The sequence below is a fragment of the Geotrypetes seraphini genome, chromosome 3, assembly GCF_902459505.1.
Source record: "Geotrypetes seraphini chromosome 3, aGeoSer1.1, whole genome shotgun sequence".
Lineage (NCBI taxonomy): Eukaryota > Metazoa > Chordata > Amphibia > Gymnophiona > Dermophiidae > Geotrypetes > Geotrypetes seraphini.
The window spans coordinates 28,818,596-28,837,659 of NC_047086.1; the positions used below are offsets into that span (position 1 = coordinate 28,818,596).

Consider the following 19,064-nt stretch of genomic DNA (forward strand, 5'->3'; position numbering starts at 1 on the left):
AGACCCTACCTCTGCCTATCCCTTGAGTTCTCCTTGTATTCCCTACTTCCTTTGTTCCCGACTCCAACCTTACCATGGTTCTTTGTTACTTGTTGTTTGTATTCCTAAGTTCCTTGTAATTGCATACTAACCTCTTATGTACAATCTCTTCAGTTAACTCCCATTAACTGCATCAAACTTCACGGTGTATAGTGGTATATAAATAAAAGTTTATGTTATGTTATCTAACCATTGGGCAATTGCTCCAAGTGGATGTCTGAATGTTCCTCTGATGCCATAATGTTTTCCCTGTCTTTTGGTTTCCCCTGTTCTTAAATAAGTATACAGTATTTATTCGCTATTCCTTTTTATAGGTATTGGATAGGTACAATGCATTACTGAACGATAATCAAGTAAAAGTGAACTAATGTAACTGATACAAAAACTTTACACAAATATTTTTTGTGACACCTATAAAATAAAAAGAAATAATGAATAAATACTGTATACCTACTTTTGGCCCACGCTGTATATATTTGGTTTTCAACCTTGTTGGGCTGTGTTTGGGGTAAGGAAAAATAAAATCAAGCTCAAATGATTTGTGGAGTAAATGAAAACCTAATCTCTCACTTGACATCCACAGGCTGGAGATACTTCACTTCATGTCGCTGCAGCACTTAATCATAAAAAGGTGGTCAAATTGTTACTGGAAGCAGGAGCGGACGGAACCATCATTAACAATGTAAGCCGAGCACTTGGGCCGCATTTTATGACCTTCCTTTGCTTTTAATTTAGCATTCGAGGACAGGAATTGTTAAAATGAGACTTTGGGTGGGATATGTGTTTCTTTTAAGAAGTGATTTGTATCTTTTTTTTGTTTTTTTTTCTGCTTGACAACTTACCTTCTGGTCGTTGGGCTTCCAGATTAGTTGGAACTAGGGCTAGAATTCTGGCCTGTTGAATCTTCATGCTCTGCTCTGGATGACTTTTGTCCTTTTTATCCCTTACCAACCTGATTTAGACCAGTCATTGGAATGACAGTCCTCAGCCAAAGCCCAGGCTTCAGGCCTCTTTCTGAAACCCTCAGTCATAGCCCCAGAATTTGGCCATACGAAGGGCAATTCTGCAGTTACACTAGTGACATAACCAGACCTATCACTTTGGATGGGCTCACACTTAAGATGGTGGACCTTTCAAAACCTCTGCCCCTTTGGTCTTGCATCTCTGTCCCTTACCTCTGAAGCATTAGCCCCTCTCCCCCCACCAAACCTACATCAACATCTTCACCTGCGCAGCACAATACACTTTGGTTGCCTGCACCAGCCTCAAGGCTTCCCTTTGAAACATCCAGGAAACAGAGCAGGTCACAGCAGAGGAAAGCCTGTGGGGCTGCCACTGGTAGCTGAGGCTCATCACTGCTGTGCTGGTAAAGACGCTGAGGTAGATCAGAGAAGGTGGAGGGAGCTGCTGGGCCACAGGAGAGAAATGCTGAATCTGGTGGCAGGAGAGAGCAGCTTAGTAAAAGGAGCCCATAGTGTGATAAAAGGAGGAAAAGGATCTCGGAAACCAGCCAAGACTTGTATGGTTCCACATCTCAATCATTGATCCTTATGACCTCCTCCTTCCTATTCTAAATTTTAAATATTCACTTTTTAGAAAACTATTAATTTATTTCTTATGTTAAATGGTGTAGACCCGTTTCTTATTGTATGGTTGGTAAGTGGGATCAAAAAAGGAAAAAAAAATCAATCTAGTTGAAAAACAGTTAGTAAAAATCATACCCTCTAATACCAAAGAAAGAAAGTGGTTGCTTCAGTAAGAGCTGTAAAAAGTCTTTAATTTCAACCCAGAAGGTCCATATTTTCCTACAGGTCCATATCCCATGAATATACAAATTATCCTTTTTCCTACATTTAATGCATAATGAGGTTTGGACACAGCCTGCATGAAATGCCTGTCTTTGAGAAAAGTATGCCCAGCATATGGTTCTGAAATAGCACTTCTGAAGATCAGTTCCCTGAATCACTTAAGGAATAGACACAGTGATATCTCGTAAGGTAGTCAGCCTGATGGATCTGCTCAAATCCCTACTCCAGCTACTCAATATGGCCTGATAGTTCTTTTGGGGTTGGTTAATCTGCAACTGTTTACGAAAGTAAGACACTCTCATATGAGGAAAGACTAAAATGGTTAGGGCTCTTCAGCTTAGAAAAGAGACAACTAAGGGGAGATATGATTAAAGCCTACAAAATCCTGAGTGGAGTAGAATGGGTACATGGATTGATTTTTCACTCTGTCAAAAATTACAAAGACTAGGGGACCTTCGATGAAGTTACAAGGAAGTGCTCTTAAAACCAATAGGAGGAAATTTTTTTTCACTCAGAGAATAGTTAAGCTCCGGAACGCGTTACCAGAGGATGTGGTAAGAGTGGATAGCGTAGCTGGTTTTAAGAAAGGTTTGGACAAGTTCCTGGTGGAAAAGTCCATAGTCTGTTATTGAGAAAGTCATGGGGCAAGCCACTGCTTGCCCTATATTGGTAGCATGGAATATTGCTACACCTTGAGTTTTGGCCAGCTACTAGTGACCTGGATTGGCTACTGTGAGAAAGGACTACTGGGCTTGAAGGACCATTGGTCTGACCCAGTAAGGCTATTCTTATGTTCTTATGTTTTTTTTCTGATGGATTATGTACCAAAAATTGTCTTAAGTTGAGCTCTAAATGAAAGAGATAAACTCTGTGTAGGAAGAGGCGCTACATAGATGACTGTAAGTATGCATATTTTGCAGAGGGTCCTAAAGACCATTTTTGTTGAACTTCCAAAAATAACATTGTCCTTATCTTTCCCAACAGATGAACACCCCCCATTTTCCATTGTTTAAAGGTCAAATTATCCACCCCAGGGAGAAATTCTGCATTCCCCACTATTGGTAATAATGCACTGTTTGGATTTTGATTCCATAAGGCAATATTTTTCTCCACAAGAGCCAAAGAGGCCTAAAAGCACATTACCCTTAACTGTTTGGGCAATTTTTGATATTGTGCATGCAATAGGTAGCTTAGATACCAGGAGTAAAATAAATCTTTTTCTAATGCTAGGAGGATTGTAATAAAAAAACTAAAGATGTCCAAAAACCATCATAAGTTGGCACTTGGCAGTCCTAATCGCCGGGTGTCCAATGCCGATTTTCAAAGCCGACTTTCTGGACGCCAAGCAAGATGTTTTGCCTGCTGTTCGTCCAGAGGTCTAGGGGCATTATAGGTGTGTTATGGGCAGGCTTTGGGTGGGTTAGACTTGGACATCTTGTGGCGATAATCGAACCTTTCCCAGGACATCCTATATGGAACTTAGATGTTTTGGGCTAGGTCCTGTTTTAGAAGAATCTATGTGTCACAAAGTTACCCAAACTTACCAGATGACAACTGAAGGGAATAAGTAATGACTCCCCCACACACCCCCAGTGTCCATTAACCCCCACCCACCCCACAAAGATCTGAATGAAATAGTACATACCTTTCTTTAGAACAGCAGCACTTGTTATGGGAAAGCCTAGTAGAACATCACACAGGTGTTTTAAATAGCCAGGCCCAAAAGCCACTCTAACCACTACATTTATGGTGGAAAGTGTGAGGCCCCCAAAACCCTACTCTGCTGTCATATAGGTGCCACTTGCAGTCATAAGGTATATTGGAGTGGTAGACAGGTAAGTTTTGTGGGGGCTCACCATAAGTTATAAGGGGGTTAAGGTGAGATGGCACCCTTTATGTGAAGTTCATACCAATGCCCTCTAAGGTGTCCCACTCTTCTGTTGGAATGTCTATGTGGCAAATGCATTACAATGCTGACCCCTCCCATGTCCAAATGGTCTGGGTTTGGACACTTTGGATGTTTCTTTGATCAAAAATGGGGTATAAAATTAGATGTTTTAAGATTGGATGTCTTTTGAACATCCTGTTGACCAAGAAGTCCAAGTAAGCGATTTTCCCCCCAAATTTTTTGGGGGATGTCTAGCAGTTCACTTTTTGAAAATGGATGTTTCTGAGCCTCCAAATTTGGATGTCTTGCGGGAAACGCCAAAATCAGACTTGGATGTCCTTTTCGAAAATGGCCCTCCACATCTATTAATAATTGATCACTCAATATCCAATCCCAAGATGGCATAGAAGACATACTCGGTTGTAAATTTTAATATTGAGGATTCCCAACCCTCCCTGAGACCAGGAACTCTGTAGATACTCCCAACGCAGTTTAGGTTTCCTGCCCCTCCCCAACCCCCAACCAACAGAACTTTGATAGTAAGAATTTTAAGATGGTTAGATCTTTTTTCAAGAGATATACATAAAGGAAGGGATTGGAGAATATAGATCCATTCAGGTAATAATATCATGCTATATAAGTTTATTACAGTCAAGGGGAGGCCCTTCCATTGAGCTAAAATAGCTTTAGTATCCTGAATTAATTTATCGATATTGAGCCAATATAATTTTCACGTGCCCATTGTCATCTGTATCCCCAAGTAGCGAAAAGAGGTAGTGGCCCATTTCCATGGAAATGTGGGTCCCCATGTCCTCCCTGGTTAGTTATAAATAAAGGTTTGTTGATGCAGGTTCAAATTGAACTGGAAGCTCAAAAAAGTCATGAAGAAGCTAATGGTAAAAAAAAATTGTCAGTACAAAAGTAAAAGAGAAAATACTTTGGAAAAAAGTCATTTCTTTAGATTTGTTTTCTTCACACACATACTTACTGGCTTTAAATTTTGAACTATCATTTTTTTTGTACCTGCTAGAGCTACAGGAACATAACTCGTTCTTGTTATATCTTGCGTTGTAGGTAGGACATACGCCTCTGGAGACAGCTAGACAACACAATAGTGCTGAAGTAGCTCTTCTCCTCACCAAAGCCCCACAGGTAAGTGTCACCCAGTCTTATTTGTAGAATCCCTATTCTACAACAATGGGGAAGTTCAGCTTCTGATGTATGCAATAAATTGAGCATGGTGCAAAATAGTATCATTAAGACACAACCTGGTAAAAACTTAAAGAGTTTAATAAAATACATAATGCCAGATACTGCAAAGCTCCTCCTTGTAGGATACCAAGGCTTCTGGTTTGAGCTCTACAAAGAATCTTCCAGGTGTTCAGGAGTTCTGCAATAGGCTTTATTGTGATGCAGCAAATTCCATCATGACTGACATTTCATATCATTGGTTCTATCTTATCCCAGATTTAAAAAATGGAAAAATCTCCAGTTCAATAAATAATTATTGGAGAAAAACAGCTGTGTTATTAAAAAAAAGCAAACAAACTTGTGGGCAAGTCAGCAATAGTTGTTCAACTCGCTCTGCAACAACCTCAGATGAAAAATAGAGAAGTCAAAAATCTAAAAAAAAAATCCCCAAAAAAACTTAAACAAAGGTGCACAAACAAAATATGAAAATAAAAACTTATCTGAAAGCTTTCAAAAGATGGTTATGAAATTTGATGGTATAGCTACCAGCTAGATAAATACTCCAACAGAGATCCTTTTGTTTCACAATTGCAAATTATTGCTTCAGGAGGAAACTTTATAAATCCAGGAGAAATCTTGACTTCCTTTTTTTAATTTTAACTTTAACATCGGGTCAAGATCCTTAGATGGCAACTATGAAGCCGCCACCACTGCAGATTCCACCAGAGTTCTCCACAAATTTAAAGAGAGATCTTTCAGTAAAAAGCATTCCGCTCCACAAAGAGATTCAATCCATAGGATTCCACCGTATTCAGTCAAAAATTTCACTGCTGTTCTCATTGTCGAAGCATTTTGTTAATATCACCCCCTCGTTTAGAGGGTGTAAGCTGATCTATCACCACGCATCTAAATTCATCAAAAACACGATGTGCAGTTAGACAGTGTTGGACAAGAGAGGCATCCAGTTTATCATTGTTAACACAATACCAATGCTCTATCATTTGTGTTTTGAAGAAATGGGAAGTCTATCCTATATATAATAATCTACATGGGCATTTGATAACATAAGCCACATTTTTTGAATTACAATCAGTAGAGCATCTCAACATTATAGCATGTACCTTCTATTGTAATTGCACAAATAGAGCACTCGCCACATTTCCAATGCCCCAAAATATGCTTTTCTTGCACTGTCCAGACATCTGATTTGCAGAGCTTACCTGCCAAATTGCTGTTGCAAGCATAAGAAATGAGACCCTGGGTACCTGAAACTGTTCATGGACTGTTAGAACTGGCAAGTGTTTCATGATAACAGAAGCAAAACTGGGTTGATCATCCAGAATATCTTAAAATGCATGGTATCCTCGCATCTTTTTTTTTTTCTTCTCTTCTTTCTGTGTACTCCATATTCGCAGGATTGGCACTTGTGACTTTGGTTATTTGCGAGTCTCCTCCCAGATCTCTCCACACCATACTTTTCAATCCTGGTGGTCTAGCGGTGAAGTGGGACAGGAGCGATCTTCCTACGCTCTTGTCCTGTGTAGAGCTGCATCAAAAAATGGCTGCTGTGAGTTCCTGTGGTCTCATGAGATTGCAGCGGAAACTCACGGCAGCAATTTTTGATCACCACCAGGATTGAAAAGTAAGGTGTGGTGGGCAAAGCAGTCAGAGTCTTGTCCAACAATGCCACTGCAGTGGCCTATGTCAAAGGCAGGGAGGCACCAAGAATGCTCCACTCCAGCAGGAGGCGAAAGCATTGTTCTGTTGGGCAGAAACTCACCTGCAGGCGATCTCTGGTTGGGATGGACAATGTTCAAGCAGATTATCTCAGCAGACAGACAGATCCGGGAGAGTAGTCATCCCTGAAAGCATTCCAGGCCATTGTGAGACGATGAGATTATCCAACGTTCGAACTCATGGTTACAGCAAGGAGCAAAAAGACAACTTGATTCTTCAACTGAAGATTTGAACCTGGATGTGTAGGGCTAGATACCCTGATCCAACCATGGCCAGAGACCCAGCTACTGTACATGTACCGCCCTGGCCCACTGAAGTTTAATGATCAGCTTGGGTAGGATTTCGCTGTCAGTCATTATTGGATTAGGAAGAGAGTGTATATAGGATTACAAGGGAGGAATGGTTGAGCTCCATAAATGCTCAGGCTGTTTATTTTTTGCTTAACTTGTATTTCTTGAATTCATTATTCCTCTCAGAGGCTTGTTAATGTTTTAACTATATTACTGTTTTAACTTCATCTGAGAAGATCAGACACCTGCTTTGGGGGAACTTCTATCTTCTTCTGTAGGGATGTCGCCAGCTTTGGTACAAACTGAAGGGGGCAGTAGAGACCATGGAGGAGGAGGAGTTGAAAAGCTATGATTGATATTGGCCATGAATGTAGACCAGTAACTTTACTGGAAATGTTGCCCTCTCTCTAGGTTTTGCACTTTCGCCGTGGAAGGAGCCTGAGGAAGAAGAGAGAGAAGCTTAAAGAAGAAAGGCGAGCTCAGTCAGTACCAAGGGAAGAAGTGGTACAGAGCAAGGTAACAAATACAAACCAAAATATTGTGAGGAGTGAAGTTCAAATAGCAATAGAACACTACACTTTTACTAATTTTGTGCCACAGGCTACTTCAAATCACCCAAACAATTAGGGGGACAGACAGAAGGAAAAGCCATAGAACCTCAAATAGCACCCCACTCAGTGCTGATGATATATTCAGTCGTAGGTATAAAAATCTTCTGCCACCCCAAAACACAAAAATCGTGGCAATAATACAAATGTTAACTTTTTCAAAATTTTTCAAATTTGATTGTCACATCAAAAGTAGAACTTAACTTTGGTGTTCAACGTAGTGTTATGCATGCCCCTATCTTTCAGTCCGATGGTGGCCAAACAGTGGTATCAGTTTAAACAGTTCCTTACCGATTAAGATGGTGTCTTCTTTGCTGCTCTTTATTCTCCGGAACCCTTCTCTCCTCAGTAGGTTAGTATATAAATTTGGGGGCAAAGATTCGGCCCTTTGAATCTTCTTAGCTCCTAGCAGTTGACAACAGGGTTTCTGTGCTCACAAGAACATAGCTACTATTGAGTGAGCCTGGAAAAATGACCAGGGCCACCGAATGTTAGGAGTCACCTGAGGTTGCATCACACCTGGGTCTAATATCACACCAGCTCTTACCCCATCGTTGCTCCTCTGCATGGGGCAGAGAGAGCACAGAAACCTACTTCTCTGACCAGCGAGGTCTTTCTTTTGTGCATCCTGCCCACAGGAAGTTGCATCAGAGAGGTGGGGCGCACACTGGAAAGGCCCCACTGGCTAGAGAGATAGGTTTCAGCCCTTTCTCTGCCACATGTGGAGGACTAAAAGCAGAGGAAGCTGAAGTGATGCTGGACCCACAAAGCCATGGGCAGAAGGGAGGGGAACAGAAAAGGAAATATGACAGACTTCTAATCACGGTGGGGGGGGGGGGGTTTGCAGTGCAGCGGGGATGGAGCGATGCCAAATTGGTTGGTGGGGTTGTGCAGAGAGAGACCGGGAGCAAAAGGAGAGGGAAGAGATGGTGGACCAGGGCTGGGGGAGTGAAAGGGAGAGAGAGATATGGAACAAAGAGAGTTGGGGGGTGCAGGATGAAGGGAAGCTAGATATGGGGAGGGATAGGGACACAGGAGAGGTGCTGGTTCTGTAGAGAACATAGAAATGAGTCACAGAAGGGAAAGGGACTTGTATACCTGTAGCAAATGTAAACTTGCAAACAAAGGCCAAATTTCTACGAGTGGTGCAAAAAAATCCAAGCGTGACACATGCTACTTTATCAGTGGTGCTCCGAGTTGGGGGTTGATTATAAAATAACACTTAATGGCAGTGCCAGAATCAGTGCCTAATTTTTAGGCGCAAGGATTTACACCAACAGAAACCTGATGTAAATCCCCGCCCCTATATTATGCACAGATCAGGCATATTCTGTAACAGTGCGTGCAAATTCCCAGAACACTCAAGGGTGGAGGAGTAGCCTTATGGTTAATGCAATGGGTTTCGATCCTGGGGAATGGGTTCAATTCCACTGCTGCTTCTTGTGAACCTGGGCAAGTCATTTAACTCTTCATTGCCCCAGGTACAAAAACAGATTGTGAGCACACTAGAGAGTTACGCAGGGACAGAAATCCCAGCGCTGACATCGGGAAGACTTCCGTTCGGCTGTGTGCTACGGCAGGGCAGGTAGGGAGAAGACGAGCCTCGCGGCTGAGTACATCCAGCCCCACAGGATCCCCGCGACCCTCGGAGACGTCCCCATGGGATCCCCGCGACCCTAGGGGGCGTCCCCATGGGATCCCCGTGACCTGAAGGGATTCCCGTCGTCCCTGTTCCCGTGCAGCTCTCTAGAGCACACTAGGGACAGAGAAAGTAGCAGCACTATAGAAATGATAAGTAGTAACACACATGACCTTAACGTGGTCATCACCCCTCTTCACATGTGCGCAGTAAGATGCATGCGTAAATTCTAATTGTTGCTAATTAGCACTAATAATAAGAGTAATCTGTGCTAATTAGTTCATTGTCCAATTACATTGTGCACAGAATTTTAAGCACCATATATAGAATCCAAGAGAAAATGTGCCACTGACACTAAACATTAAGGAGCAACTTCTCAAAACGGCAGCGGCAGGAGCCCTACCGACACCTAACGTAATCAATTTGTAATTGACTGCGACGATTACAAACCAATTAAAACATTAAAAAAATTGAGGCGTCCTTAGGCGTCTCCAAAAATGGCGCCTTTGTCGAGACTAAAGAGGCGCCTAAGGACCACTGTAGGCATGGCAAATGCTGGGAATGGCCTTAGGCACCCTTAAGCACCTCCGTAGATGCGATTCTTGTGGAAGTTAAGGCACCGGAAATGTGGGCCTTTAAACCCTGGCCTACATTTCTGGCACCTACCTTTCACGGAGTCGCGATTCTCCAAACAGCACCGTTGTGTGATTGACACACGATCAGCGGTCATTTTGTAGGCAGCCGCCAATAATGGCGCCGTTTGCAGAAACTGGCCCTCAGAGGGTAATTTTTATAGCAGGGCACTTAACAGTGGTTAGAGCTACAGCCTCAGCACCCGGAGGTTGAGGGTTCAAATCCCTTGCTGCTCCTTGTGACCTTGGACAAGTCACTTAATCCCCCCATTGCCCCTGGTACATTAGATAGATAGTGAGCCCACCGGGGCAGACAGGGAAAAATGCTTGAGTACCTGAATGTAAACCACGTAGGCTATATGTGGTATATAAATACTAAATAAATCAATCCTATTGCCAATATGTATCCCAAGAAACTATTCAACAGTAAAGTAAACCAAAGAGGAATCTTGTATTGTATTGTGTGCTTATTTATTATTCACCTTATACCAGTGGTCTCAAACACGTGGCCCGGGGGCCACATGCGGCCCGCCAGGTACTATTTTGAGGCCCTCAGTATGTCTATCATAATCACAAAAGTAAAATAAAACAGTTTCTTGATCATATGTCTCTTTAGCTATAAATAACAATATTATTATTAAGACTTAGCCAAAAAGAAAGATTTATAAACTATAAAGTTTTACCTCATGCAAAATTATCAATTCTTTAATAACACATGAACTATTTTTTCAGAGGCCCTCCAAGTACCTACAAATCCAAAATATGGCCCTGCAAAGGGTTTGAGTTTGAGACTACTGCCTTATACAATGCGAAGTACAAATGAACAAACAAAATAAATGTCATTACAAAAATACAATATAAAAAACATAAGAACATAAAACGATTAGCAGCGATTAAACATCAGCGTTCATAACATGTCTTCTTGTAGCCATAAATGTAGTCCCTCATTCTTCAATCATATTTCATTTTGCAAAACAGATGGCGTTCTTAGTAAGCCAAAAGGAGTTTAGTACAGATAGATGAAACCATTAGAGTAGAAACATGAAAAGACTTGTGCAGATGGATATTGATTGATTAATTGACAAGTAAAAGAATAATGCAAATTCTAGGAGCAGGAGAGGAAGAAAGAGGCTTTGAAGGGGTTTTCTTTTTGAGTGAAGCTGGAGATTTTGTTTCTTTCCTCAGGGAGGGGTGCAACAGTTTACCCATGATGACTAGGGTTCTTGGAGATTACCAATAGAATTAAGGGATATGGTTAAGGCATGAAGCCAAGGAGTTCTCAGAGACTGGCGAGAACGGGTCACATGCAACATTTAACCTATAGCAACATTTTTAAATAAGATATTATTTAGTAAAAGGAAGAACTTAGAGAAGGTGATAACGAGCTAGCTGAGGAAAACATTTGAGCTCTTTGTATTTATTTTACACTTTTGATGGGCCTTAGGGGAGTGTTTCAGCAGCGGATGAAACTCAGAGCAGTGAGAATGCACCGCGCAAGAAAGGTGAGCTGAAAGATGAGCCTCGCTCAACGTCTCCAGACGCCAAGCTGAAGAACAGGAAAAAAAAACATAAAGAAAAGGTAAGGGAAGGAGAAGGATTTGGGATTTAGCCCATGCATTTAGGTACAGTTGATATTTTTTTTTTTTTTTTGTCCCCAGAGGACTTAACAGTCTAAGTTTGTACCTTGCCAGAGTTCACGAGGAATTCGAGCCTAGTGCTTTAACCATTAGGCTGCTTCTTCACATTGATATGCTTTAGATTGTAAACTGCTTAGACCTGTCAGGTACAGAAATTGTGGTATAACAAATGTTAAATAAATGAAAATAAATCCGTGTCTCTCTCGCGTCTGCAGTTCAGAAATTCTGATTAGATTAGCTTGTGTCCTTATCTCTGCAGTGGTATCATTTTGGCAGTAAAAGTACAGCAAAGCCCGTGCTTCACATGACTAAAATGAATTGGAAAGGAAATGAGAGGGGATGTTTCAGAAGATGGCGAAAAGAAACCTGCTAAACAAACAGGTGTTTAGGAGGATTAAAATGGCAGAATTATTTGCCCAGAATTTACTGCAAACACCAGAGTAAAGTGGCCGTGACTGTTGACCATTTTAATGAGAATTTTTACATGGCTTTTTTTTTTTGCTTTCAGCATGCAGCGTTCTCGGACCCTACGTCTCCAGCAGATCAACAGGCTTATCCTGGCACTCAGCAAAGTTCCCAAAATCACAAGAAGAGGAGTAAGCATCGCTGTCCATCTCCAACCCCTCCACATGAAATGAGAGCCTACCAGCTGTATACCCTGTACAGGGGAAAAGATGGTAAAGTAATGCAGGTAACTCAGCATTATCAGGTTACGGTAGATTTGTGAGGGGTCCTGCCTGCAAAACTGATTCTCTGTACATTGTCACTCCTCTGGGTTTATGGCTTCCTTGAGTCTCCTCATTGGCAATAGGACTTGGTTTAATATTCTGGTGTTTGCACATCATGCCTATCCACTCTCCAATCCTCACAGGTCAATTTTATGGTGGTTTGTTCCTTGGCAAGGATTATTTATTCATTCATTCAATCAATTTTCTATACTATTCACCCAGGGGAGCTCATGCATTTTTCCGCATCTGTCCTGGTGGGCTCACAATCTATCTGATTACCATGGCCTGCAATGTAAACTTGCAAACAAAGGCCAAAATTCTACGAGTGGTGCAAAACCCCCCAAGAGTGACACATGCTACTTTAGCAGTGGTGCTCCGAGTTGGGGGCTGATTTTAAAATAACGCTTAATGACAGTGCCAGGATCAGGGCCTAATTTTTAGGCCCAAGGATTTACACCAACTGAAACCTGATGTAAATCCCCGCCCCTATATTATGCACAATGCATGCATATTGCCAGAACACTCAGGGGTGGAGGAGTAGCCTAATGGTTAGTGCAATGGGTTTGATCCTGGGGATTGGGTTCAATTCCACTGCAGCTTCTTGTGATCCTGGGGCAATGGGGGGATTAAGTGACTTGCCCAGGGTCACAGGGAGCAGAGTGAGTTTGATCCCACAACCTCAGGGTGCTGAGGCTGTAGCTTCAGCCACTGCGCCACACACTCCCCCCACACATACTGTTCACCACTGTTTTCCTATTCTACACTATATGCCATATTTACCATACTGCGTCTGCCACACTGTCTGCCATGCTACAGTCTCTCGTGCCATGTTTGCTGCAAGGTTTTGTTTTGTCATGCAAGCTTGCCTTACCATTTTGCCAAGTCATGCCATTTTCTATTTACTGTTTGTTGTGCTAAGTTTTGTCAAACTTTATTTGCCATGCTGTCTTACTATATCGTGTTATGTTTTACCATCTTATCTGTTTGTCATGCTATCTTTTATCATACTACGTATGTCTGAGCATGCAGCACCTTGGTTGGAGCTACAGCTTCGGCACCCTGAGGTTGTGCTGCTCCTTGTGACCCCGGGCAGGTCACCTGCTCCCCCCCCATTGCCCCAGGTACATTAGATAGATTGTGAACCCACTGGGACAGACAGGGAATTATGTTCAAGTTCCTGAACAAATTCATGTAAATCAGTATCAAAGAGAACACCCCCTCAATGTGCTCAAGATTTCGTATCAGATCTTCTCTAAAAGGGAGAAAAGACCTCAGTGTCCAATAGGGGCTCTCAAAACAGCTACCCACATAGACAAGCTGGTTTAAAATAGGACTTGAAACCAGCAGACACATCCTTGGTCAAAAAACTCCCAAAAGAATGAAGACACAAATTTCAAAATCACTTTCCAAAAAATCACAGTCAGTTTCAATTATAATGTCAATCTTATCAATCTTTACAATGAAGTCACTTATCTGAAAAATGCTGTCTTCACAATATCTTCTCAGTAGATTTAAATGAAATCATGGGGCTTGAAAGCAGGAAAAGACCGGCTCCATAGGGGATCAGCTCAGAGCATAGCAGCTACTTCAATACAACCACTAGCCCGCTTCCACATAATCCAACAGGGCTCCGTGTTTCGCTATCACACTTCTTCAGGGATTTGAGCGTCGGTTCACCCGCTTCAACTCCTGTCATAAAACCATGTAAATTCATGTAAACAGTACAGAAAATTGAATGAATAAATAAAATGGAAGCAGGAAACCAGTTGGTGAACAGATAATTGCTAGTGTAGGGTCACTGCAGATGCAGCCTGGGCAGTGCTTCACAGGAGTTTGCAGCTACTCCTGGGGTTAATCTTGAGCGGGTATTAAGAATAGTGACGTAAACGTGAGGCATTTTGGGAGGTTGTGTGCTTTTTTATAAGGTGGTTTCCCCTAATTCAAAATTACTCTTGTCTTCAGCTGGTGGTTGATAGCAAATATGCTTATGTAATTTTAACAATCTAGGAAAACAAAGTACAGATGCTCTTTTTGTGTCCTTGGCTCTATTTTGCCTCCAGGCCCCAATCAATGGATGTCGCTGCGAGCCACTGCTTAATAAATTGGAGAATCAGCTGGAGGCCACCAAGGAAGAGATTAAGGCCGAGTTTGGTTCAGTACAGGATCAGATGAATGCAAAGCTGGGCCAGATCGAGAGCAAAACTCAGCATCAGGTAAAGAGACAGCACTGAATCCTCTATCTCCTGCCCAAATCATCCTGGAAACAACAGTGTGAATTACACAATAATGAAATAAAAGAAAACGGTTTTAAAATACATGTCGGAAATAATTGTAACATAATAAGATCAAAGGAAATAAGAAAACCCTGTGAATGTATCGCTGTAACCTGTTCTGGGCTCCTTGGCAGGATGTGCTAGAAAACTAAAATAAATAAAATGATACCTTTTTTTATTTTGACCTATTGAAGGTGGTTTTGGAGTCCAAAAGCTATTAAGTTAGTTCAACAACAAGGTATCATCTTATTTTCTGTTTTTGAAGTGGATGACATGGTGACCACACTACATTACCCATAATAAAATCAGACACTGACCCAAATTGGCTACCGATTGCATTTTAAACAGAAATCAGACACTTCTATAAACATCTGAAATTAAAGCAATCTGCTGATGACAACAATTATGTCTATTTGTGATAGCTTGGGCTGGGATTTGAATATTTTTTTGGATAGCTGGTTGAACTATATCAGTGTATCGCAAACTGGGTGCCGCATCAGATTCCAGGTGCGCCCCGAGATGCTGGCGCTGGCTGACTGCTTACAGGACATGCCTCTCGATGCGAGAGTCATGTCCTGTAAGCAGGCAGCCGGCGCCAACAACTCCTTCCCCTCCCCCTCTCCAGGATCCCCCACCCCCAGCGAAGTGACAGGTTCAGGGTCACGGCTGGAGGGCCTCAGCGCATGCGCGGACATAGACTTGATGACGTCACTCATGCACATGGTCATCGTGTCGATGGCCGTGCAATTCTGGAGGCCTTCTGACTGGGGCACTGGGTTTAGTGTGCTGCCGCGCCAAAATGTTGGTGGGATACTGAACTATATGTTCATACCCTTCACCAATTCAGGAATTAATATCAATGCTCATCAACCTAGAGAAATCAACTGCATTAAAATTCATGTCGGCAAATACAGAGATACCATGGTTGTAACCTGTTTGGAAGAGGTTTGAATTTGGATTATAGATTTTATGAGTCACCTCTTCTAAATCTGAGCTCGGTGCAAGTTACATTGCAGCACAAGTGGTTTCTCTTTCAAATAGTTTCTCTAGAGCTAGATTTACGACTGTCAACTTGAAAGTTATATACCTACTTGGTAAATAGGTCCCATTTCATAAAATGGGACCTGCATTATACAACAATTGTTAAAGCCGAAAGTAACAGAGGCTTGTTAATAAAGAATTTTGGAAGACAGAGAGCAATATTACCACAGATAAATAGGGTCCTTGTGTTTGGTCAAAATAACTATGTGGACAGGTTCCCCCCCCAGCTCTTAATTCTATCTCAGAGGAGATCAAAGAAATCTAACACAAAAGTGTAGTTAATATTCAAGGCCTTGAGAAGTGTTTCTGCATCCTAGACCCCTCCATCTCTATTCTGTTGACAACCACATGTGACTTTAAATCTTTTTGAAAAGAAATCAAAACTCTGTTATTCAAAGAAACTATCCTGTCCTCCGTAACATCCCCTTCCCTGCATACTCCACCACATAACCAACCCTAATCTCCTCCCTCCCAACAAGTTTCCTCAAATGTTCCCCCTTCCTTAAATTTACCCTCTTAGCCTCCACTATGTATCTAACCCCATCTCTTACCCTCTATGTATCTTTCCCTAAAATTTGTAACTTCCTGGAAATGTCCAGCCATCTTCAATTGTAATCCGCTTAGAACTGCAAGGTACAGGCGGAATAGAAGTCTCTAATGTAATGTAATGTAATCCTCTAATGAATAGGACATCAGAAAGGCTTCCCTAAGACAAGTGACTGGCCATTTTATTGGGACAATGACATCATTAATCAATTAATTATTAAACATACATAGTTGGTACATCTTCCAATTACAATCCATTTACAAATTGCATACTTCAACAATATTTTATTGGTTCTATTCAAGTCACATGGTTTCTGGTTGATCATACTTCATCAGTACTTTTCCTTAGCAACAAGTAATGACTTAACTCATCACATGCTCTCTTCCATTGCAAACATCTAGTTTACAAAAACTCTCATTTGCTAGACAATACACTTCTGTAGGCTACAATCACATGGCTACAGTCATATGATTTCCCCTAACTCTACAAATGACAAATATGTTAGTGTGACTCTTAGCTTATTTTCAGGGAACAATTATGTTATGACTTCAGCATCTTGTTCCAGACATTAAACCAAAATATTGTGTTCTACAACAGAAAAATATGTACTCTGCATGCTGTGCTATCTATACTATGTTGTGTCACAATCTCTGAAGCATTTCTATTATTCAACTACATCTTTTTATATAATATTAGTGTCATTTAAGGTCTTAACTAAAATTGTATTTAATACATATTGGTTATGGGGCCCCCCCTTATATTTTCCTTAGTACAATTAGTGCCATCACTTTGAAAGCTTTAATTCTGTATTAAAAACCCAATGCGACCATGTTTTCGTCCTTAGGCTGTATGGGGTATAAAGATACAGCAAATCCCAGTGTCAAACACAAAGTTATTTCAGTAACAAAGCAAAAATGCAGTATCAAACTGCTCGCATCTTTCAAGGACCCTGTTTATGGTAATATTTTTTGTCTTTTAGTAAATCTAATTGTATTTATGGGGCCCTTTTACTAAGCTGTGGTAAGTGCTAATATGTGCTTACTACAGCTTAAAATGCTTATGGGGGACATGCTCAGGTGTCCTGTGGTAAGTTTATGATTGGCACACATTAACCATGTGCAAAAAACTATGTTTTATTGTTGCACAGAGTGGGGTATGTCTGGGGGGATGGAGAATGGACATATCTGCACTGATAAATTAGCGCAGCTACATTACCACATGACAACTGATGCTTGAGCCACCATCACCTACAAAATAGGTTTTGGTAAATGCTCACGTGCTAATGGTTAATAGAGAAAATTGAAAATAACCACATAAGGGCGTTCTAAGACCACTTACTACCATAGCTTAGTATAAAGACCATTTTGTATTTGAGGTATTGAAGGACTGGGACCTGTCCAAGATCAGAAATATCAATGGGATTGGTTCATAGTCCAGTGTTCTAACTCATTAGTTCTTAAACCTGTCCTGGGGGACCATCAGCCAATCAGATTTTGAGGATATCTGTAGTGAATATGCATCTAACTCCATAGGGAAGCTATTATATTCAAGACTAACAGTTTAACATTCAAATATTTCATTAAACTATTGGTTTACCACCTTGTTACAGAAAATACTTTCACAATCTTCATAAAATTACTTAAATAAACATATACACAAAATTACATACAAGATAAACACCATTAATTACATCCTCAAACCTGCAGTTGTCCTTATTCATCATATATCATTGGTTCTTTTTTCCAAAAATTGCTAGATATATCAATATGTGCATTAACTCCAGATCCCACGTTGATCCTTAAATTTAAAAAAATTTCACTATTACACTACCTAACCCACAACCTAAAAAATGGGACTTTCCTCACTAACAACGGCCACATAATAATAACCCCATCCCAAAAAGTAGAAAAGAATCCTCAGCACTAATAACAAACTACAGACCAATAGCATCTATCCCATTCATTGTAAAAATCATGGAAGGACTAGTACACACCCAACTAATGGACTACCTTAATCAATTCTCTCTCCTGCATGAAACTCAATCCGGCTTTAGAACCCTATTCAGTACGGAGACAGTAATCGCTGCCATCCTAGACTATCTGCGCCTATTATTTAGTAAAGGCCTCAACGCCCTGATCATGCAATTCGACATGAGCTCTGCATTCAACTTGGTAGGCCATGAGAAAATGATGCAATGCTTAGATGCCATTGGTATCAGAACTGAGGTACTAAACTGGTTTTGTGGCTTCCTCACATCCCATTCTTACCAGGTACGCTTTAACAACGAACACTCCGACACCTGGAGCAACTCATCCGGAGTGCCACAAGAATTACCGCTTTCCCCACTGCTTTTCAATATCTACATGTCCTCATTAGGTGTGAAACTAACCCAACTAGGAATAAAACTATTCAGCTACGCAGATGACTTTACGATCATCATCCCATTCGCCAACTCCATCTCGGAAACCATTCCCAAGGCATCCGATGCCATAAATGAGATGGAATAATGGATGACAGATTTCAAGCTCAAGCTCAACCCAGAAAAAACAAAATTCTTTGTTGCCTCGCCTCACCCGCTTGACAATAAAACCCCACTATGCATCAATAAACTCATCTACCCTATTCAGCCCACCATGAAAATACTAGGTGTTATTCTAGACCAATGCCTAACAATGAAGGAACAAGTGGATTCCCTATTCAGAAAAAGTTTCCTTACTCTCTGGAAACTCAGAACCATTAAATCATACTTAGATACGTCAACATTCAGAATCCTAGTGCAATCACTCATACTGAGTCAGCTTGACTACTGCAACATCACCTATCTAGCAATCTCACAAAAGAATATGAGACGTCTCCAAATAATGCAAAATGCTGCGGTCAGACTTATCTTCGGGCTGAAGAAATTCGACCACGTGACACCCTACTATCGGCAGCTGCACTGGCTACCAACGGAAGCCCGAGTAAGGTTTAAATTTGCCTGCCTCTGCTTCAAAGTACTATACGGTC

General features: G+C 41.3%; 1 protein-coding gene across 17 annotated transcripts in view; it reads left to right on the forward strand.

Annotated features, from left to right (window-relative positions):
• ANKRD6 (ankyrin repeat domain 6) overlaps positions 1-19,064 on the forward strand; it is a 224,114-nt gene that overhangs the window by 184,704 nt on the left and 20,346 nt on the right. For all 17 annotated transcript variants that reach the window (XM_033936181.1, XM_033936183.1, XM_033936175.1 and 14 more), the window contains 6 exons: positions 623-721; positions 4,810-4,887; positions 7,365-7,469; positions 11,277-11,411; positions 11,978-12,160; positions 14,258-14,410. In XM_033936181.1, the coding sequence (XP_033792072.1) occupies positions 623-721; positions 4,810-4,887; positions 7,365-7,469; positions 11,277-11,411; positions 11,978-12,160; positions 14,258-14,410 (753 nt within the window). The remainder of the gene's footprint in view (positions 1-622; positions 722-4,809; positions 4,888-7,364; positions 7,470-11,276; positions 11,412-11,977; positions 12,161-14,257; positions 14,411-19,064) is intronic.